Genomic DNA, 17966 nt, shown 5'->3' on the forward strand with positions numbered 1-17966 from the left:
AAGTTATAATGGCAGAATTCTGATGCAAGAAGCAGATATGTGTGTGCTGTGGCTTTATCTGAGCTCAGGATTTATGCAAATGAGTTTGTTTCTTGGGTATTTGGGGGTTAAAATTAATGCAGATTTTTATAGGATAGATGTGAGAGCATGGCTCTAACTTGAATTGTTATGTTAAGATCCAAAACCGAAGGTTTAAATGTTTTTTTTAATATAAAACTAGTAAAAAAAGGCCCGTTTCTGACACAAATGAAACGGGCGCTAGCAAGGTTTTCCTCGGAGTGTGTATGTTTGAGAGAGTGTGTGTGAGAGTGACTTTGTGAGAGAGAGAGAGAGAGAGAGAGTGAATGTGCGAGTGTGTGTGTGTGACAGAGAAAGAGTGAGACTTGGTGTGAGTGTGTCTGTGAGAGAGAGAGATTGTGTGTGTGAGAATGAGAGTGTGTGCCAAGGGCACCTGCTCCCTCCCAGTTCCAGGGTCGTCCCCCCCTCCCTCCCTCTCTTCGAGTTTCAGGGTCGTCCCCTCCCTCCCTCCCTCCCTCCGAGGTTCAGGGTCTCCCTCCGAGTTTCAGGGTCCCTCCCTTCCTCCCTCTTCCCCATCCCAATTCAGCATCTCCCTTCTGTCACCCTACTCCCACCATGTCTACTATCTACCCTTCTCTCCCTGAGCAAGCATATTTCCTTTCTTTCCATCCTTCCTTGATCCAGTATCTCCTGTCTTCCCTATCCTCTCTACTCCTCTACCCAGCATCTTCCCCTTGACCAGTGGCGTAGCAAGGGCGGGGTGGTGAGGGCGGTCCGCCCCGTGTGCACGCCGCTGGGGGGGGGGGGGGTGTTGGCTCCGCTGGTTCTCTGCTCCCTTTGCCCCAGAACAGGTTACTTCCTGTTCCGGGGCAGAGGGAGCAGGGAACCAGCGGAACCGACACCGCCCCAGCGGCGTGCACACGGCAGGCAAGAATGCACGCGTGGGGGGGGGGGGCTTGGGTGATGCACCGAGGGGGGTGTCATGCTGCACCCCCCCAGGTGTTTTGGGAGGGCGGCTATTGAGCGCGTCAGTGGCGTCAGGCAGGCTCGAGTCTTTTTTTGTGTGTGTGTTGCTGTTTAGCTGGATGGCAGTTTGGGGGGGGTTGGATCAGCTGTGAGGCATGGTTTTTTTTTTTACCTCGGGTTCTGATGTTGACGTCACAATGCGTTTGCAGACGTCAGCCTGTGCTACGGAGCCTAGCAGACCAACTCCTAAGAAGTCACAAACACAGGCAGCAAGACGCATAGAACATTGGAGGTGAGAATTATTATATAGGACTAGTAAAAAAGACCTGTTTCTGACATAAATGAAACGGGCGCTAGCAAGGTTTTCCTTGGAGTGTGTATGTTTGAGAGAGTGACTGTGTGAGTGTGACTATGTGAGAGAGAGAGTGAATGTGCGAGTGTGAGTGTGTGTGTGTGACAGAGAGAGAGTGAGACTAGGTGCGAGTGTGTCTGTGAGAGAGAGAGTGTGTGTGTGAGCATGAGAGTGTGTGCCAGGGCCCCCCTCCCTCCCAGTTCCAGGGTCGTCCCCTCCCTGCCTCCGAGTTCCAGGGTCGTCCCCTCCCTGCCTCCCTCCAAGTTTCAGGGTCCCCTCCCTCCCCTGCATTATGCTCTCTCCCCTGAATTCATCCATATGCAGGCAACGTCCTCTATGCCCTGCCCCCTCCATCCATCCATGTGCAGCATCTCTCCCCTGCCCCCTCCACCTCCCTCCGAGTTCCAGGCCCCCCTCCCTCCCTCCCTCCCCCCTCCGAGTTCCAGTGTCCCCCTATCTCTCTCCCTTCCATTTCCAGGGTCCCCCCTCCCTCTGTCCCTCCGTCCCTTCCTCCCAGTTCCAGGGTCCCATGGAACTGGGAGGGAGGGGGGACGGAGAACGTCGGAGGAGTGACGTCAGCAGGTGGTTACAATCCCATTATCCCAGTGACACACATTGGAACGTTTGAGGAGAACGTTGGAGGAGTGATGCTCAACAGGTGGATCCCAGTGAGACACATTGGAATGTTGGAGGAGTAAATTATTATATTAGATAGGTATTTGGAATGTTAGAGTGAGCTGCAGGGTTGCTAGGAGTCTTCTGATTGGCTGCTTAGGTAACTAAGGGAGACTAAACAGTTACAGTTGTGAGCAGAGCAAAGGACAGCCTGGAGAGAAGACCCAGAAGCAGTGTTGCCAGGTGGGCGGTTTTACCGCCCAATTGGGCGGTTTTCCGCGACCCGCCGCGGGAAATTTTTGCCCGCGGCGGGTCAAGGTTTTTTTGGGCTTCTTTTTTTTCTTTTCCGCGGTTTTCAGGCGGTTTTTTCGGCTGCGGGGGCGGGGTTAGTGACGTTTTGGGCGGGGTTAGTGACGATCTGGGCGGGGCCGATGACGGGGAGGCGGGGTCGATGACGGCGGGGGCGGGGTTGATGATGGCGGGGGCGGGGTTGATGACGGCGGGGGCGGGGTGGGGTGTCAGGGGCGGGGTTTGAGTTTGGGCGGGTTTTGGGCTGTTTGTAGGCTGGATTGGGTGGGAAAAAAATTTTCCACCTGGCAACCCTGCCCAGAAGTGCTTCTGGAATGCTGTCTGACTGAGAGAGATTTTGTGTGGGAAATTTAAGTGTTTGTGGTTGAAACAATAATAAAAGTTGTCTGAAAGTGAGAGAGAGAGAGAGAGTGTACATTTCCAAGGAAAATTTAAAGTAATTCAGAGCATTTCCTGCTGATTAGTTCTGAATTGATAGCTGACTTAAAGGTAATTTTATTTCCGTGATAGAGGAGTTTGTCACAGACAAAATCCATAACAGGATCACTAAATCACGGGAGACATCCCCAAGGGAAGTAAACCTCTATATGTAATATTATTTACACTATGTACAAACTGTGTTTGTTATAAGAGCTTGTGTCCACATAGGGGTATATGTGGGTCTGCTGTAGGGGGGGGGGGTATAGTGGGAATATACGAGGTAGAAGTGGTAATTATGTGCCACCATGTGGTTAACAGTTTCAACAAGTACATAGGCATTGTGTGTAAAATGTTGTTTTATTGTACATTGCTGTGAATATACCACTGAGTGGGAGGTATCAAGGAAATGTTGGGCTATTAAATGTTATATAATCTGCATAAATGTATGGTAAAAAATCAGTAGACTGTGAAAGTGAACGCAGACACAGTTGATACATAATTTAGTCACTGGAAATAGCAGTGTGTGTACATACCTGGTGAGGGATTTGGAACGCCTAATGTGCAATGATGGTTCCATCTATGACTCTGCCACACATTCCCTTGGGGATATAATGGTAGGAATGGACATGAACTGAGCACATTATTTTTACTACTATTTTAAAATTTTTCTTTGTATATAAATTTATTGATTGGATACTGAGAATTATATTGTGATCATTTGAAATTGACTCAGTAGTATCACAAAGTGTATTCTTCTAGATTGAATTTATTTGATTTTTGGGGAAGACCTAACTTTAGGTGCCAGCTTATAGAACTCCCCTTCACAATTTTTGCAGTCCTTCACTCCATTGTACAAAATAGTTCCTTTCCTCCATTGCAGTGAATAGAATTTTGACACCTGACCCTATCCCTTCGTGTTGCCAAGTATCCTTCCTGGGCCTTTCAAATCGGGCGAAGAAATGATGCCATTCATATACTATACTCAAGTTTAATTTCATGATTTTCACTTCCAAAGAATGGCTAAAAGAACACATGTCATCATAAGATGGTACCATAGGACTCCAGAAACTAAAAGTTAAGGTTTTATTACCCACAGTGGGGGCTTTATATCATGGTTGCCATAATACCATTACAGAAAGGAACCCTTCTCTCCAGGTCAACCACTGCTTAGTCATAAGGAATGCATGATGGTCTGTGTTTGTAGGTTTTTAATCACTACATATTGATTATTCAGTTAGTAGGTGTTTCTTCTAAATAGAAGCTGATATATATATTCAGCACTAGAAACTTTATGCACTGAAAAGTATTGCAACTTTTAGGTGAACTTTTAGTTCATAAGTGATTAAATATGTAAGCCAGTTAGGTAAAATCCTTTTTTTACACCAGCAATCTGCCATTGTGTTATACCTGCTTTCTCCTCTCATGATAAGAGAATCCTTCTGCTTTTAACTCTCACCTGCCTCATCCACTCCTAGGGATGCTATAAGCTTCCTCAGGATGTTGCCAGATTGGAGGTGCCCCAGGAGCTTTGCACATCCTTCTTGGCACATGGTGATTCGTGCCAGCACCAAAGCAGCATTACTGGCCGTCCATTCATCAGCTGAATCCAGCAGAGCTGTGATGTCATCAATGATCTCATCTCTATGAGGGTCATTCAGGAGCCATTGCCGTCCAGCACTTGTCTCTGCCTAAGAGAATGGCATTGTTTTACGGAAAGAACAGATGGAGAAATATCTCTCTCTTGTTGCAGGATAGTAACAAAGGGACCTGCCATGTAGGAAAGTGCATCTGTGAGAAATGATTAGAGAACATTTACTATGAAATCTCCTGTGGATTGAATTCTCTGAATACTGTTATTCTTAGAAAACAGAGTTTTGTTTGAACCACACCTGCTTGGTTACAACCTACCCTATACCATCTAAGTTTTGGCTATCAGCATAACTACCTACTGAGTATTCTTTAAATGTATCGGGAGAACAATTTTCAAAGCCATTTGTGTACATAAATCAGTTTTATATGAAGAAACGCAGTATTTGAAAAATATCCACCTAATCTGCAAGTATAATTAGAAACATAGTCCTATTGTGCATACCTGCTGTACACCGCCTTGGGTGAATCCCAATAAGTAAATAAGGGGGGTCTCCATTATGGGCATCTCAGCGTTTAGCACCAGCTGATTTTAGCGCAAGCTAAAAATGTTAGTGCACCTTAGTAAAGGACCCCAAAATAAGTACCTGAATATTTGTAAACTGCTTTGCATTTAGTTGCAAAAACCTCAGAAAGGCGGTATATCAAGTCCCATTTCCTTTTCCCTAATTGTGTGTATATACATCACAGATATCCACCTAAGCAAAGGGGTGGAAGGCCTCATGTTGTCATCTGCCTCTGGTTTTAGCCATGAAAACCAAAAATATTAAAACAATATAATTTAACTTCCCAAAACCTAGGGTCCTCCCCTCCCTCCAATATCTAGTTTTACTTGAATGAAAATAAATGTCTCTAGCTTTAATGTAGTTAGACTGCTCCTGAGTTTTGTTCAGTTTTACATGGACACAAATTGCCTTTTTGACAGAATAGAATATTCCCATGAGAATCTTACCAAAGTGCCTAAGGTCCCTGCAGCGTTCATCACAGCTTCTGAGTCATTCCACTTCAGCATGGCTGCCAGTGTGCCCACGAGATGCCAGTCTGTCACGTTCTGCCTCTCTGCCAGCATCACCAGACATGAGGCCCCCATCTCATTTTCAGCTATGGTGCCCAGGATGTATGCGGCATTACTGCACAACCTGTCAAAATTATTATTATTTATTAAATTTACATCCACTCATTGTTACAAACTGAAAAATAAGATACTCAAGTAACTTCCAAAAATGGTGGGGGAAGGGAGAAATATTTTCATTTTTAAAGGCACCTGTGAATAGAGGATTCCTCTGTTAAATGCAATTTTAGGGTCTGGATTTGCTTCGTTGTACATGTGGAGGGGCATAATCGAACGCGAACGCCCATCTCCATGGGCGTCTATGTCCGAGAATGGGTAAGTGAAGGGGCGGGACAGACCGTATTTTCAAAAAAAATGGGCGTTCCTCTTTTTTTTCGATAATACGGTTTGTGCTGGGCAAATGCATCGGATTTGTGCGGATTTGAGCTGGGCGGTTTCGTTTTTCAGCGATAATGGAAACCGAAGGCGCCCAGCTCAAAAACGAACAAATCCAATGCGTTGGGTCGTGGGAGGGGCCAGGATTCATAGTGCACTGGTCCTCCTCACATGCCAGGACACCAACCGGGCACCCTAGGGGGCACTTGTAACAATTAAAAAAAAATTAAATACCTCCCAAGTCCATAGCTCCCATCCCTTGGGTGCTGAGCCCCTCAAATTCCCCCCAAAACCCACTGCCCACAACTGTACACCATTACCATAGCCCTTATGGCTGAAGGGGGGCACCTACATGTGGGTAAAGTGGGTTTTGGGGGCGGTTTGGAGGGCTCCCATTTACCACCACAAGTGTAACAGGTAGGGAGGATGGGCCTGGGCTCACCTGGGTGAAGTCCACTGCACCCACTGCTCCAGGGACCTGCATACTGCTGGGTATGGCATTTGAGGCTGGCATACAGGCTGGAAAAAAAAGGAGGGGGTTAGTGACCACTGGGGGAGTCAGGGGTAATCATCCCCGATTCCCTCCAGTGGTCATGTGGTCATTTAGGGCACTTTTTTGGGACTTGTTCGTGAAAAAAAAGGGTCCAAAAAATGACCCAAATTCGCGCTAAATCAGTGGCGTAGCCACAGGTGGGCCTGGGTGGGCCAGGGCCCACCCACTTTGGACTCAGGCCCACCCAAAATTGATACACTCTTGCTGTGACTGGTGGTGGGGATCTCCAAATCTTGCCAGCTGAAGATTTTCTTTACTTGGGCAGCCAGCGCTCTTCCAAATGTCAGCCAGCAGCTCTTGTCTTGAGCTGACACTGAGACGAGCCCTTCTACACATGCTCAGTTTTTGCATATGCAAAAGCACTGAGCATGCATGGCCTGCCGGCAGCAGCATCAGTTTGAGGCAAGTGCTGCCAGCTGCTCGAGGAGGAGGAGAAAATCTTCAGCTGACAGGGTTTGGGGATCCCCGGCAGCTCAAACATTTAATATTTGGGGTTTGTGGGCAGGTAGGGGTGGACAGAGGAGCAAACTGGAGGAGGGCCAATTTCCATGCCCACCCACCTTGGGCTCAGGCCCACCCAAAATTGACCATCTGGCTACGCCCCTGCGCTAAAAACTCATTTCTATTTTTCCATTATCGGCCGAAGGCGCCCATCTCTCCTTGGCTGATAAACACGCCCCAGCCCTGCCTTCACCATGCCTCCGACACGTCCCTGTCAACTTTGCCCGTTTCCGCGATAGATTGCAGTTGAAGACGCCCAAGATGGGCGCCTATCTCCCGATTTGGGTCAAAATCTGGGCGCCCATCACTTTCGAAAATAAGGCTGATAATGTACATGTTGTGGCACATAATGTGGCTCAGATCTATACAAAAATAACACACCTTGACTGTTTTCATTCTTCCTCCCCTTCTCCCTTCACGCAGAGGAATTCAGTTTACTGGGACTACCTTGGATATTCAGAGCTTGTTTTGCAGCACTAGTTTCCTGCTGTATGACAGCATGGAACAGGGCATATACAGAACTTTTGATTTGTTCAGTCAGCTTCTTCCCCATCAGCTGTGCTGAGAATCTGAGATCAGGTTCTTACTGGGAACCTCAAATTAATCAGATAAACTAACTCTACAGTATGGCTTTTTCTTTTGTACATTTTGCACCATAAGGGCAGGAGGCGTTGCCCTCAAAGGCACAGACAGATTGGTGCTGCCTTAGAGTGTCAGGAGCTGAGCCACCGCCACCATGGCAACTATTAACAAAGCCCGGAGCAGAAGCAGGCAGGCAGAGGTTTTCAGGTCTCTTGCCTTCTCATACCTTGTCTGCTCCTTTTAATGGAAAACCCTTTCTAGTAAAGATAAAGGCAGTTCTATAAGGAGCTGCCTAAAGTTTGGCAGCAAGTATGTGCATTAATGCCGGGATTCTAGTAATTTACATGCTTATGAGAACATATACACACTTAAATAATAATCTGGCTATGTGCTATTCAGTAACTGCCAAAGTAACAAAAGAAATGGGAAAACACCGCTTGTCTTATAAATATACAGCAACAAAAACAAATTCCATATCATCATGCTGATCAATCCATAGACTGGTGGGTTGTGTCCATCTACCAGCAGGTGGAGATAGAGAGCAATCCTTTTGCCTCCCTATATGTGGTCATGTGCTGCCGGAAACTCCTCTGTATGTTCTCTATCTCAGCAGGTGGTGGTCACACACAGCAGCAGCTCTGGCTAGGTCTCCAAGCCTAATCTTTAGGTTTTGTTGAGTACCTGGGGTTGAGGGCTCTTCTTGAGCAAGTGCAAACCTGGTGGCGCCAGGTCCCTCCTTTTCTCCCCCCTCCCGCTGGCTCCGTTAAAAAAAAAAAAAAAAAATTTTGGACGTCCTTAAGGGCGTTTATTTCGATGTTTATTTAAACGTTTATTGCAGCTACTCACTGGGACACCAGGTCGTTACAGCTCGGAGCGAGAAGCAGGTAATTTTTACCTTTTTTATAGCGGGCAGGGGGTTCCCCGATTGATCTCCACGTGGCCTATGGCGTCGGAGGGCGAGGGCGTGAAGAATCGCTCCCCGGACCGCGTGTGCGCTTCTAGCGGGGATGCGGGGGTTTTAAAGTCTGATTCGCCCTTGTTGGGTGTCAGTTTGGAGTCCGGTCAGTGTCCCGGGTCTTCCTCCGGCGCGGCGGTTTTTCCCGCCATAAACGCCCATCCCCCGCTGCTCGCCTCCGCCATCTTGGCCGGCCACTCTGCTCGGACGGCTTCTTCTTGGGCCGCCCTTGAGCTGGGAGACGTTCATGCCATGGCCGCCCTTGATTTGGGCAACGGCAAAAAAGCAGCTAAAGTTAAGCGCCGTTCTTCCAGCGCGGCTCCTTCGCGGAGTGTCGAGCCGGACGCCATCTTGGATGCGCAGCATGGTTCTCCCCCGCTCTTGCGAGCGCCGGTTGAGGGTGCGTCTAGGGCTGTGGCCCAGGCTGCTGAATTGCACAGTTTGGGGGGTTTCTCCCCCGAGTTTATTTTGCTGCTGCATCAGGCCTTCCTTATGCAGAACGCTGCCCCTTCTCCCTTGTCCGATAAAGGGGTTGAGGCCCCCGGAAGTAAACGCCCTCGGGTGGATGCCCAGGCCTTAGAGGACGCTATTTCCTCTGATGTAGATGAGGGCAGCGTATCTGAGTTCTCCCAACGGTCCTTTGGGGATTCCTTGGAAGAGACGGATTCCCGCTCGGATGGAGCGGATGACCCCTCTGCAGCACGGATCTTTCGCTCAGAGGATTTGCCCAACCTGTTAATGCAGGCCATGAGCATTTTGAAGATTTCCTCTCTGGAGGACGTCTCTCCCTCAGCCCCTGTTGGCTCCGCCATTATGCTGGGGACGAAGCGCCCGCCTAGAACCTTCCACGTGCATGATGCCATGCACACCTTAATTTCGGCTCAATGGGATGTCCCGGAAGCGAGTCTCAAAGTGGCTAGGGCTATGTCCCGCCTCTATCCTTTGCCTGAAAGTGAGCGTGAGGCCTTTGTTTGGCCTACCGTGGATTCTTTAATCACTGCGGTGACTAAGAAAACGGCGTTGCCGGTGGAAAATGGCACGGCACTAAAGGACGCCCAAGACAGAAGATTGGAAGCGGTTTTAAGGTCGTCCTTCGAGGCGGCTGCCTTAAGTTTGCAGGCCTCAGTTTGCGGCTCCTATGTGGCCAGGGCGTGCCTGATGTTGGTGCAGCGGGCTTCCCCCTCGGATCCTTCCTTGAGGGCTGACTGGCCGGCCCTGGAATCGGGCTTGGCTTATTTGGCAGACTTACTGTATGATGTCTTGAGAGCCTCGGCTAAAGGCATGGCTCAGACAGTCTCTGCGCGGCGCTGGCTTTGGCTGAAACATTGGTCTGCGGACCACGCCTCTAAGTCCCGCCTGGCTAAGTTGCCTTTTAAAGGCAAGCTGCTCTTTGGGGTCGAGCTGGACAAAATCGTGACCGATCTCGGCACGTCTAAGGGCAAGAGGTTACCAGAGGTCAGGGCTCGGGCCACTGCTCGCCCCGGTATCTCCAGAGGACGGTTTCAAGAAGCCCGTCGGTACCGCCCGGGCAAGTCGGGCTCCTCTGCCCCCTCTTCCTTCAAAAGGAACTTCTCCCCCAAGCAGTATTCCTTTCGCAGAGACCGCCGTCCTGGAGGTACGCCCTCCGGTCCTCCCCCAGGGTCTCGTACCCAATGGCGGGGTCCTGGTCCATGGCCCAGTGCAGATTGGAGGACGCCTGTCCTCATTTCTGGGCGAGTGGACCAAAGTAACTTCAGACGCTTGGGTGCTGGAAGTCATCAGAGACGGCTACAAGTTAGAGTTCTGCCGACCCTTAAGAGACGGGTTTGTACTCTCTCCCTGCAAGTCTCCGGTCAAAGCTGTGGCAGTGCAGCAGACCTTGGACAACCTGATACGCCTGGGTGCGGGCGTTCCGGTGCCAGAAAATCAGATTGGCAAGGGATGTTACTCCATTTACTTTGTGGTACCAAAGAAAGGAGGTTCTGTCCGGCCTATCCTCGACCTCAAAGGGGTCAATCGGGCCTTAAAAGTGCGGCACTTTCGCATGGAGACTCTCCGCTCTGTTATAGCGGCAGTGAAGGCAGGAGAGTTCTTGGCTTCCTTGGACATCAAGGAAGCGTACCTGCATATTCCCATCTGGCCTCCTCATCAACGCTTTCTGCGTTTTGCAGTCCTGGGCCGACACTTCCAGTTCAGAGCCCTCCCTTTCGGGTTGGCTACTGCTCCGCGGACCTTCTCCAAAGTAATGGTGGTCATCGCGGCCTTCCTGCGAAAGGAAGGAGTACAAGTCCATCCTTATCTGGACGACTGGTTGATCCGAGCCCCCTCTTATGCAGAGTGCGGCAAAGCTGTGGACCGGGTGGTTGCTCTTTTGAGCTCCCTGGGGTGGATCATCAACTGGGAGAAGAGCCAGCTGCGCCCGACTCAGTCCCTGGAGTATCTGGGAGTTCGATTCGACACCCAGGTGGGCAGAGTGTTCCTGCCAGACAATCGGATTGTCAAGCTTCAGGCTCAGATGGACCAGTTCCTAGTAGCCTCTCCTCTTCGGGCTTGGGACTATGTGCAGCTGTTGGGCTCTATGACGGCCACGATGGAAGTAGTGCCCTGGGCCAGGGCTCATATGAGACCACTACAACACTCTCTGCTGCAGCGCTGGACTCCGATGTCGGAGGATTATGCTGTGCGCCTTCCCTTGGACCCAGCAGTGCGCAAGGCGCTGAGCTGGTGGATGCAGACAGACAAGTTGTCTGCAGGAATGCCTCTGGTGACCCCGGAGTGGATTGTCGTCACAACAGACGCCTCTTTGTCGGGCTGGGGAGCCCACTGCTTGGGAAGGACAGCGCAGGGGCTCTGGTCTCCTGTAGAGGCAAAGTGGTCTATCACCCTCCTGGAACTCAGAGCCATTTGGTTGGCGCTTTTGGAGTTCATCCCGGTACTGGCGTTGAAGCCAGTACGGGTCCTGTCGGACAATGCCACGGCTGTGGCCTATGTCAACCGCCAGGGAGGTACCAAGAGCGCCCCTCTAGCCAAGGAGGCCATGAATCTATGCCAGTGGGCGGAAGCGAACCTGGAACAGCTGTCAGCGGCCCACATTGCCGGAGTCATGAATGTCAAGGCGGACTTTCTCAGTCGCCATACCTTGGAGCCCGGAGAGTGGCAGCTATCTGCTCAGGCGTTCTTGGACATCACGAAGTGCTGGGGCCAGCCGAGCCTAGATCTGATGGCGTCATCGGCCAATTGCCAAGTGCCGCGCTTTTTCAGCAGAGGACGGGACCCTCGATCCCTGGGAGTAGATGCTCTTCTCCAACAGTGGCCGACACAAGAGCTTCTCTATGTGTTCCTGCCCTGGCCCATGTTGGGCAGGGTGCTAGACCGGGTGGCAAAGCATCCGGGCCGGATAATCCTGGTGGGTCCGGACTGGCCCAGACGTCCCTGGTATGCGGACTTGATCAGGCTCTCAGTCGACGATCCTCTGCGGCTGCCAGTGGAGCAGGGCCTGTTACATCAGGGTCCCGTGGTGATGGAGGATCCCTCCCCCTTTGGTCTTACGGCCTGGCTATTGAGCGGCAGCGTCTGAGAAAGAAGGGCTTCTCAGACAAGGTCTTCGCCACTATGCTGAGAGCGAGGAAGCGCTCTACTTCTACTGCTTACGCCAGGGTTTGGCGTATCTTTGCAGCGTGGTGTGAAGCAGGCTCACTTTCTCCCTTTACTGCTCCAATTTCTTCAGTGTTGGCGTTCCTGCAAGAAGGTCTGGAGAAAGGCCTGTCGCTCAGTTCCCTTAAAGTCCAGGTAGCGGCTCTGGCTTGCTTCAGGGGCCGCCTGAAGGGTGCTTCCCTGGCTTTGCAGCCAGATGTGGTGCGCTTTCTCAAGGGAGTTAATCACCTGCGCCCTCCTCTGCACTCAGTGGTGCCTGCGTGGAATCTCAACCTGGTGCTAAGAGCCTTGCAGAAGCCGCCTTTTGAACCCTTGTCGAGGGCATCTCTGAAAGACCTGACGTTGAAAGCAGTCTTTTTGGTGGCTATCACTTCAGCCAGAAGAGTTTCCGTGCTCCAGGCGCTCTCATGTAGAGAGCCTTTTCTGCAGTTCACTGAGGCAGGAGTGACTATTCGCACAGTGCCTTCCTTCCTGCCCAAGATTGTTTCTTGCTTCCATGTGAATCAGCAGCTCTGTCTCCCTTCCTTTCGTAGGGAGGACTACCCAGAGGAATACTCTGCTCTCAAATATCTGGATGTGAGACGGGTCATCATCACATACTTGGAAGTGACCAATGATTTCCGGAAATCGGATCATCTGTTTGTCCTGTTTGCAGGTCCTTGTAAGGGTCTGCAGGCTGCTAAGCCTACAGTGGCAAGATGGGTCAAGAAAGCCATTGCAGCGGCTTATGTGGCCACGGGGAAGGTGCCGCCTATCCAGCTGAAGGCTCACTCCACTAGAGCTCAGGCGGCCTCGATGGCAGAGGCCGGGTCCGTCTCCTTGGAAGAGATTTGCAAGGCGGCAACTTGGGCTTCGGCCCATACCTTCTCCAGGCATTACCACTTGACTGTGGCTGCTCGGGCGGAGGCCCGGTTTGGAGCTTCAGTGTTGCGGTCAGGGATTTCAATGTCCCGCCCTGGGTGAGTACTGCTTCGGTACATCCCACCAGTCTATGGATTGATCAGCATGATGATATGGAAGGTAAAATTATGTATCATACCTGATAATTTTCTTTCCATTAATCATAGCTGATCAATCCATAGCCCCTCCCAGATATCTGTACTGTTTATATTCTGGTTGCATTTCAGGTTCAAGTTTAGTCTTCAGTTCCTGTTCAGGAGGACTTCGTGTTCAAGTTTTTCAATGAATTCTTCAAGAGTTGAGAGGAATTTGTGTTACAGTGAGCTGCTGCATTCCTCTCCCCTCCGTTTTACGGGGCTGGATTGAGACTTAAATTCTGCCGGCGCTCCCTCCCGCTTCGTGCGGCAGTAGGGCAGCTTTGTACCCCTCCCGCTTCGGCGGTGTTAGGGTCAGTCAGCTCCTCCCGCGGTTGCGGTTGCAGGATAAGCCAGATCCCCCCGCATCGGCGGGTGTGGTGTCCCTCCCCCGCTCCGCGGGGATGAGCTGGACGGATTCCCCTCCCCCACTTGTGTAGGGATGAGCTGGGTTAATTCCCCTCCCCCGTTTCGGCGGTGGTGAGCTGGGCAGAGTGTCCCTTTGTGGGTGTAATTCTTTAAGTGCTGAGTCCTGCGGATGGAGCTTGGATATCGACATACTGAGGAGTTTCCGGCAGCACATGACCACATATAGGGAGGCAAAAGGATTGCTCTCTATCTCCACCTGCTGGTAGATGGACACAACCCACCAGTCTATGGATTGATCAGCTATGATTAATGGAAAGAAAATTATCAGGTATGATACATAATTTTACCATAGCGGGTTAGGTCAAGCAATTTGCATGCTGGTAAAGAAAAATAGCAGAAGGGGGGAAGAAGGACCTCAGACTGGTGTCATTTAGCCAAATTAATGGGATTACTTATGTGCATATATCCCATATGCACAGTCACCGTACTTCAATCACTGGTCCTCAACCAACCGCCTCCCTAGATGTTAAACAATGTCTTTTTTTATAACAATTTTTTATGCAAAAAGTGTCACATATACACCTCCTCAGAACATAAAGAGCAAAGGAAATAACTTATCTTGTAGCGGCGTTAAACTTAGACCTCCCCAACGGTCCGTTTCGCCGGTAAGTGCTTCGTCAGGGGAAGGATGCCCTAATGTAGAATCCTGCTCAAATAACAAATGACAATATCGGCTTGCCTGTCCTGCTGTCAACTACGCTGGGTATGCACGACCTAACCCGCTATTTTGTTTTTGTTGCTATTCAGTAACTGTACATATTTTTATTTATTTATTTATAGCACTTGATATACCGCAGTTGATCCATGAGGTGACTATGCGGTTTACAATTTCTATTACAGGTACTTTGCACTGTCTATAATGGGATCACAATCTAAGTTATATATTACACCTATCTTTGATAGCAAGTAGTTTGCAGGTTGGTGTTCACATGGGTAGAATCTGTGCAAGGCTTACACTTACATGCATAACTTATAGAATAAATTACGCATATATCCTCCAAATCTAGGTGCAACCATTTACACCAGCTCTATGGCTGGAAAAAGTGGTTGCACCTAACACATACGCATCTAACTGGTTACACTAATATTGTATAAAGGAAAATAGGTCCCTACTTTCTGTTACAGACTGGGCTCCAAATAATTTCTCACTTATATGGAATTACCCTCCACATGCACAGATTTTTGGGCATTTTTCAATTCATTTCAGACATTCATTTTAATAAACTTCTTTTAATGCATTTTAGATCTTTTTAATGCATGCAAATCAGTTCTACATAATAACTGGAGGGGCATAATCGAACGTCGCCGGCCAAATAGATCGCTGGCGATCTATGTTGGCGGCGGCGCTACAGCTGGCCGGAACCGTATTATCGAAAAAGATGGCTGGCCATCTTTTTTGTCGATAATATGGTTTAGCCCGGCCAAATGCCGTGGAGTTCACCGGGTTTGAGATGGCTGGGTTTGTTTTTCAGCAATAATGGAAAGTTATGTCGGCCATCTCAAACCCCGGCCAAATTCAAGGCATTTGGCCGTGGGAGGAGCCAGCACGTTTAGTGCACTGGCCCCCCTGACATGCCAGGACACCAACCAGCCACCCTAGGGGTCACTGCGGTGGACTTCAGAAAAGCTCCCACGTGCATAGCTCCCTTACTTTGGGAGCTGAGCCCCCCAACCCCCCCCCCCCAAACCCACTATCCACAAATGTACTGCACCCACTAAAATTGCTCCAGGGACCTGCATACAGCCTCTAGGACTTATTGCTGCTGTATAACTTTGGCACACCAGTTCACACCTGAAGACTAATCTCTCTGAAAAAGTCCTTTCTTGAAATAACCACGTTTACTCACAGTTAACTGCAGATCAGAGGTTGTGCCCCACTGGCAAAGAGTCCCCTGGAACTAAGATTAGCAGTAGGTCAGAGCTGGCACAATGGTGTACAATGCCCTCTTTCAGCACCATTCAAGGTAAGAACTACGTTCTCTAACATGGGTAACACAGGAAAGGGAACTAAAACTGGCTTACAAAAATGGCCACTACCGCATGGACTACAACAGGAAACAAAACAGGGCACACTCTGACCCAGTTAGCAGGGGGGAAAAGCACCATGGGAGTAGATCCCAGTACCCTACACCCACCACAATGCATTGCTAATGTGACTCTGCAGGGCACCTAACAGAAAAGGTGTCACACTCACCCGAGAGCCACATCGCAACCAAGGAAAGGCTGTCGGAGGATACAACACATTCTGCTGTCATGGAGGTGGGTACGGCATTTGAGGCTGGCATACAGGCTGGCAAAAAAGGCTTTTAGTTTTATTTTTTTTAGTTTGGAAGGGGATTGGTGACCACTGGGGGAGTATGGGGAGGTCATCCCCCATTCCCTCCAGTGGTCATCTGGTCAGTTGGGGCACCTTTTTGAGGCTTGGTCGTGAAAATAAAAGGACCAAGTAAAGCCGGCGAAATACTGCTTAACGCTACTTTTTTTTTCCATTATCGGCGAAAGCCGGCCATCTGGTAGCCACGCCCATGTCCCGCCTTCGCTAATCTACTGACACGCCCCCTTGAACTTTCGCCGGCGAAGCAACGGGAAAGCAGCGATGCTGTCAAAAATGTTGCTTTCGATTATACCGATTTCGCCGCTTTTAAGAAATCGCCGGCCATCTCCCGATTTGTGTCGGAAGATGGCCTGCGATCACTTTCGATTATAAGCTAGATAGTAACATAGTAGATGACGGCAGAAAAAGACCTGCACGGTCCATCCAGTCTGCTGAGGTGGAAGGAGGTGTTTCAGAGAGCTCTGCAGACTTCCAGTGGGAAGGGAGTGAGGCCTAGCTCTCTCCCCAAGGATGAGGAGGGCCTCTGGGGAGTGTTCCCCAGGACAGGCCCAGGCCATGGGGACTCTGGGGCTCAGGGACCAGAGGGTCAGGAAAAGCGGTCCCCTCCCTTGCAGTGCCGCAGAGAGGAGGGAAAGGAGCCCTGTGGATAGAAGAGGGCCAGACTCCAAGGGAGGAAGCCAGACTGGTACCCCCCTCGCGGCCACACGACATCCAGCAGGTGAGGGGGGGAAAGATCTGGCGGAGGCCCTAGAGAAGAGCTGGTCTGAGAAGGAAAGAGAGGTAATGGAGATCTGTCAGGAGGCCCTGCCGGAGGTGGAGGAGGAAGGCAGTGAGGACAGTGACGATCTAGAGGAGGAAGAGCTTGTGGACTACTGCCAGGATCCAGAGGACCCGGCCAGTGGCATAATTAAAAGGGTGAAGAGAATTAAAAGTACGGAGAAGGAGGTGGTGGAGCTGGGGAAGCGGGTCAAAATGGCAAAAGCCCTGAGCAGGCTGGCCCCAGCAGAGCATCGCAAGACCTATATGAAAGAGGAAACCCGGCTACTTAAGCTTCTCCAGAAAAAAGAACAGCTGCTGAGGGCACTGAGGAAAGGCCCTGGAAACCCTTTGAGAGAACTCTATATCAACAGAGACAGGATGGCCTCGGGAGGACAGGCCCCGTCAGCCTTGGTACAGTGGAAGCAACAAACAGAGCAGGAAGGAATTAGCCCAGGCTTTGGACCCCAGAACATTGAAGCATCAGGGGAGCTGCCAGGAACAAGCACCCAAAATACATTAAAATTCATGCAATACCTTGCTAGTCAGTCGGGGCCTCTCCAGGCAGCTTCTGGAGTAAGCAGGACTGAAGGTGGGTCTGTGGAAGCCTCATTGAGAGCACCTGAGTGTGGGAGAGCAGACCAGGAAAAAAACTTTACCACCAAGACTTTTCCAATTGTTGAAACAGAGGCTGGAAGTTCAGGAGAGAGATTTTTTTCCACAGAAGTGGGGGTGGAAGTTGAAACAGAGAACTTACCTGGAAAAGAGGCAAGGGATAGGCAGAGGCAGTTGCAGCCACAGGTTGTCCTGTTCCCATTGCCTGTAGTAGGAGCAGATGGCAAGGAAAAAATGCCTGCCCCAGCACAGCCTGGGAGGCCTCACCTACAAAGCTCTGAGGAGCAGGATGTTCCAGCCAATCAGCCTGCAGCAGGGCTAAGGACTGAAAGTGGAGATGTTCCAGCAGGGAGCTGCCTCTTAAAGGAGAATGCAGGAAGAAAGGCAGGTGAAGACGAGGAGCGGTTTTCAATAGAGAAAGCACAGGAGGACACACAGTGTTCCCCACAAAAAGGTTCAGAATGGCAAGGCACTGCGCTGCCGGGTGGCGGGATGCCACGCCTGCCCAGCATATTGGAGCAGGAGGCGCCAGCCAATCAGGCTGGAGGAGCAGGGACGGCCGCAGAGGAGCTGCAGTGGCCGGTAGGGGAGAATGCTACAGCGCAGGAGGATTCCCCACGTTTGGGAAAGCGAGCGGTGCTGGAGTGCGGGAAGCCACGTTTACTTGGCAAAACGGCAGAGCAGGAAGTCCTGACGAAGCAGGATGCCAGAGGGGAGACCAGTTCCCAGGAAAACAGCAGGCCCGCACAGGGAAAGCTGGAGCAGCACGTTGCAAGGAGGGACCCAGCACAGAGAGCAG

At 50.5% G+C, this 17966-nt stretch overlaps 1 protein-coding gene across 3 annotated transcripts in view; it reads right to left on the minus strand.

Moving 5' to 3' along the window:
* LOC115472649 overlaps positions 1-17966 on the minus strand; it is a 233426-nt gene that overhangs the window by 148331 nt on the left and 67129 nt on the right. For all 3 annotated transcript variants that reach the window (XM_030206979.1, XM_030206980.1, XM_030206981.1), the window contains exons 2-3: positions 5280-5466; positions 4137-4368 (exon numbers count right to left, since the gene is read on the minus strand). In XM_030206979.1, the coding sequence (XP_030062839.1) occupies positions 4137-4368; positions 5280-5466 (419 nt within the window). The remainder of the gene's footprint in view (positions 1-4136; positions 4369-5279; positions 5467-17966) is intronic.

This window comes from Microcaecilia unicolor, chromosome 6 (assembly GCF_901765095.1).
Source record: "Microcaecilia unicolor chromosome 6, aMicUni1.1, whole genome shotgun sequence".
NCBI lineage: Eukaryota > Metazoa > Chordata > Amphibia > Gymnophiona > Siphonopidae > Microcaecilia > Microcaecilia unicolor.